This window comes from Nannizzia gypsea, genomic scaffold (assembly GCF_000150975.2).
Source record: "Nannizzia gypsea CBS 118893 supercont1.3 genomic scaffold, whole genome shotgun sequence".
In the NCBI taxonomy this organism is placed as follows: domain Eukaryota; kingdom Fungi; phylum Ascomycota; class Eurotiomycetes; order Onygenales; family Arthrodermataceae; genus Nannizzia; species Nannizzia gypsea.
Window position 1 is genome coordinate 2,308,763 of NW_003345199.1, and position 3,542 is coordinate 2,312,304.

The 3,542-nt window shown below is 50.7% G+C and overlaps 1 protein-coding gene across 1 annotated transcript; it reads left to right on the top strand.

The window, feature by feature from the left end:
* Positions 1-228: 228 nt before the first annotated feature.
* Positions 229-2,398, top strand: MGYG_04297 (UBA domain-containing protein 7; the record flags this gene model as incomplete). The annotated part of the gene is made up of 2 exons (XM_003174074.1): positions 229-2,238; positions 2,297-2,398. 2 exons carry the CDS (start codon positions 229-231, stop codon positions 2,396-2,398), a joined length of 2,112 nt encoding a protein of 703 aa, XP_003174122.1.
* Positions 2,399-3,542: the final 1,144 nt, after the last annotated feature.

Consider the following 3,542-nt stretch of genomic DNA (forward strand, 5'->3'; position numbering starts at 1 on the left):
CTATGAATTTGATGTAACTTGCCAAAAAAAAAAGCACAAAAGGGCCACCGGAAACAGGGGGTTGCCAAAAGGAGGCCGGAATAAAGGTGTAAAAAGAAGATGTATAAGACAATGAGAAGTTGAGTATGAAGAATTGTAAGGAAGGAAGGAATAGAAAAAAACAAAGATTAAGTAGTCATAGACGCGTTAGGAACGGGTTAATCGAGAAGAAAAAAGTGTAGTAGGTAGATGCGCGGATGCCCCAGACATAAACATAACTTTGTAGTTTCTTCTAGGAAAAAAAATGTGGATGACGACGATGACGTACTGGGGCTACTTTCAAAGCCGGTATCCGAGTTTCCGAAGCGTGAGACGATCAGCCCTGCACCTGAACGCGAGGTTCCTGAGGTTCCTGAGGAGCTTGAAGTGGAAGCTTTACGCCATACGCCGGAAGATAGGGCCATTGCGGAATTAGTAGACATGGGATTCCCCATACACAAGGCGCGAGAGGCCCTTGCCGAGACCTCGTCTGGTACAGATGTACAGCAGGCCGTCAGCTGGCTGCTCAACCAGGCTCACAGCGAGGCAAAGGAAAAGGCACAGAGCAGAAACCGTACCGGCCATTCAGACAGATCACCGGATCCTGGAATGTCTCGACGGCCAAGAAGGGAGGATGACGGCTATACTTCTTCCTCTCGAGATCGATCTTCGAACAATGGCACCCCAAAGGAAAAGGATCCCGCGCAGCTGGCTGCCGAATTTGGAAACACTCTCTTCAAATCCGCCAACTCCCTTTGGAAAACGGGTACCAAGCGGATGCAGCAGGCTGTACAAGAGTTCAACAACGGCCCTTCAGATTCTTCTTCATCGCAGCCTCGCTGGATGAGAGATAGCACGCCGGACCCTCCGAGAAGCAGGGAGCGGAAGGTGGATACCCGACGTGAACACCCCCGAGGATCAGCACAGACAGAAGCCATGACAAACGAAGCTATGATGCTGGAAACATCCAGAGAACCGCCCGCTGCCTCTTCACGTTCCCGAGGCGGAGAGCCCCAGGAGGCGCCCCACCAGCCTAGCTCGCGAGGCAGACCGGCGGAGCTTCCTTCACGACCACGTTTTCAGCAGGAAGACGATCTACGGAAACAGATCCAGCGTCCGTCCCATCATCCTCAGCCCGACGCCAGAAAACAGCGAACACCGCTATCACGTTTCGACGCGGACGAGCAGGCATCCCAGGCATACGTCAGCCCGGCCAGGAGGAGGAAAGCTGCCTCTTCGGTTCCTCCTGGTCGTGAGGCACCCGAACCAGACTTACTGCAGAGTCCGTCCCTTCCGAGTCGACCAACTCGTCCAGCTACAACATCTCCGGCAAGGCAAACTCGCACCCCCACCCCAGTCCGGCCAAAGGCACCCCCAAGAGCAGTTCCACAGATTTCCCATGCTTCACTAGCATCTATACACAGTCACCGACAGAAAGGAACGGAAGCTTATAAGCGAGGCGATTATGCTGTAGCACACTCTTCATACTCTAGCTCCATCTCCCTAATACCCAACGACCACCCCATCGTTATCATCTTGCTCACCAACCGTGCCTTGACCGGTCTAAAGACGGGCGAACCTAAGGGTGCTATAAGTGATGCGGATCGAGCTCTCTCTATCATTGGTCCCTCTAAGGGTGACTCCGAGACCATCGATCTCGGCAATGGGGAGCCACCCAAGGACATGAGAGAGTTCTTCGGTAAGGCCCTGATAAGGAAGGCTGAGGCGTTAGAACAGCTTGAAAAATGGAAAGATGCATTAGCTGTCTGGAGAGAAGCTATCGAATCCGGTCATGGCGGTAATACCAGCATCCAAGGGCGAAACAGATGCGAAAAGGCGGTCTCCATAGGACCCAACGGCGCCTCGTCGACGCCATCCAAGCCAATTTCGGCACCTTCTCGACCCAAGCCTACCTCTAGGCCTGCCGCTCCCAAGTCCGTCTCAACTAAGCCTGCCGAAGCAGTTAGTCGTCTACGGGCCGCAAATGAGGCCGCTGACCGAATAGATAACGAAAAGTTTGACCTTGCCGACGCCGTTGAAGCGAAACTTACTGCTTGGAAGGGAGGGAAGCAGGATAACCTTCGTGCACTCCTAGCAAGTCTAGACTCAGTGTTATGGCCCGAAGCAGGATGGAAGAAGATCAGTATGGCTGAATTGATTCTTCCTAATAAAGTGAAGATTCAATACATGAAGGGCATTGCCAAGGTGCATCCTGACAAGGTATGTTCCATCTACACCGATTGAAAAAAAAATGAAGCGCAAGACTGACCGGAGTTAGATTCCTGTAAACGCTACCACTGAACAGAAGATGATATCCGGTGCGGTATTTAGCACCCTGAACGAGGCATGGGATAAGTTTAAACGCGAGAACAACTTATGAAACGGCGAACGATACGACTTTTAGTGTTATGATCTTCTTTTTCTTAATATCCCGCTTGGATATTGTTTTTTCTTTTCATAGGTTTAGATACCATTTTGGTTTCATATATCTTTATTAGACCATCCATCGTTACAGTATGGACCGCCATCCCTAGCCCGCTAAGGGACTTAACGCGCGAAATTCACTCAGGCCCAGCACAGGCATTGACTGTGGCGTCGTCGTGTCCTCACCACGTGACGACGCCAACCATATAGCTACTAATACTGGCAACACGTACTAGTTAGAAAGGAATCAAGCATCATCTACACATTTATACTGACGTCACCGACGTGCGGGACCACGTCCGCAACAAGGGGTGTTAGCTTGGTATCCGTTGATAGTGGTTAAGATGTCTTCATTGTTGATGTCTTAATAACGGGTGATCTGTCGTCTGGCACCCTGTAGCTTTCTGGTCGAAGAAACTAGATTCCGCTCAACGAGGCTATAGAACCCTAGATCAAAAGATACTAGCTATAGTAAAGGCGTTCGAGCACTAGCGATATTACCTAGAAGGGGTAGGATAAATTATCTAGGTTCTCTCAGATTATACTACATTGACGTCGTTGGATGTGTTAATGTTGCTGATATCTTGTCTAACTAACTACTACGGAGGTGGTTACATGGTCGTCGTCGTCGTCGTCACGTGGACACGTGACTCGTGGCGCCATGTACGCCACATTCCCCGGGCTACTGAAGCTAACGTACACAGGAAAGGAGAAGAATAAGAGGAAATGAAGAAGAAAAAAATGGAGAAGGGCGTCGTCGTCGTCGTCACCAAACAATATGAAGAGAGAGAACGGTTGTTAGGTAGTTGTCATCACCGCCCAGCCGTCGTGCCCTCGTGCCCTTGTCGTCACATTATTGTTGTGCGTACGCTGTGCCGTCGTCGCTGTCGTCTCGTGTTGACACAAAAGTTTGAGTGGGTATCACGTCGTCGTCTATTTGTCTTCCTTTGTGCTATCTCTGGAGCAGTCGCTGCACTCCGCGGTATGCGAGAAATAAGCCTCTTTCATCCGTCAGGTTTAAGTACTCCTGCATGGTCGGGAGGATTCCCAAGTGTTGCGCCACCCTGACGTCCTTCGCTAACGTCTCGGGATGCGCTAAA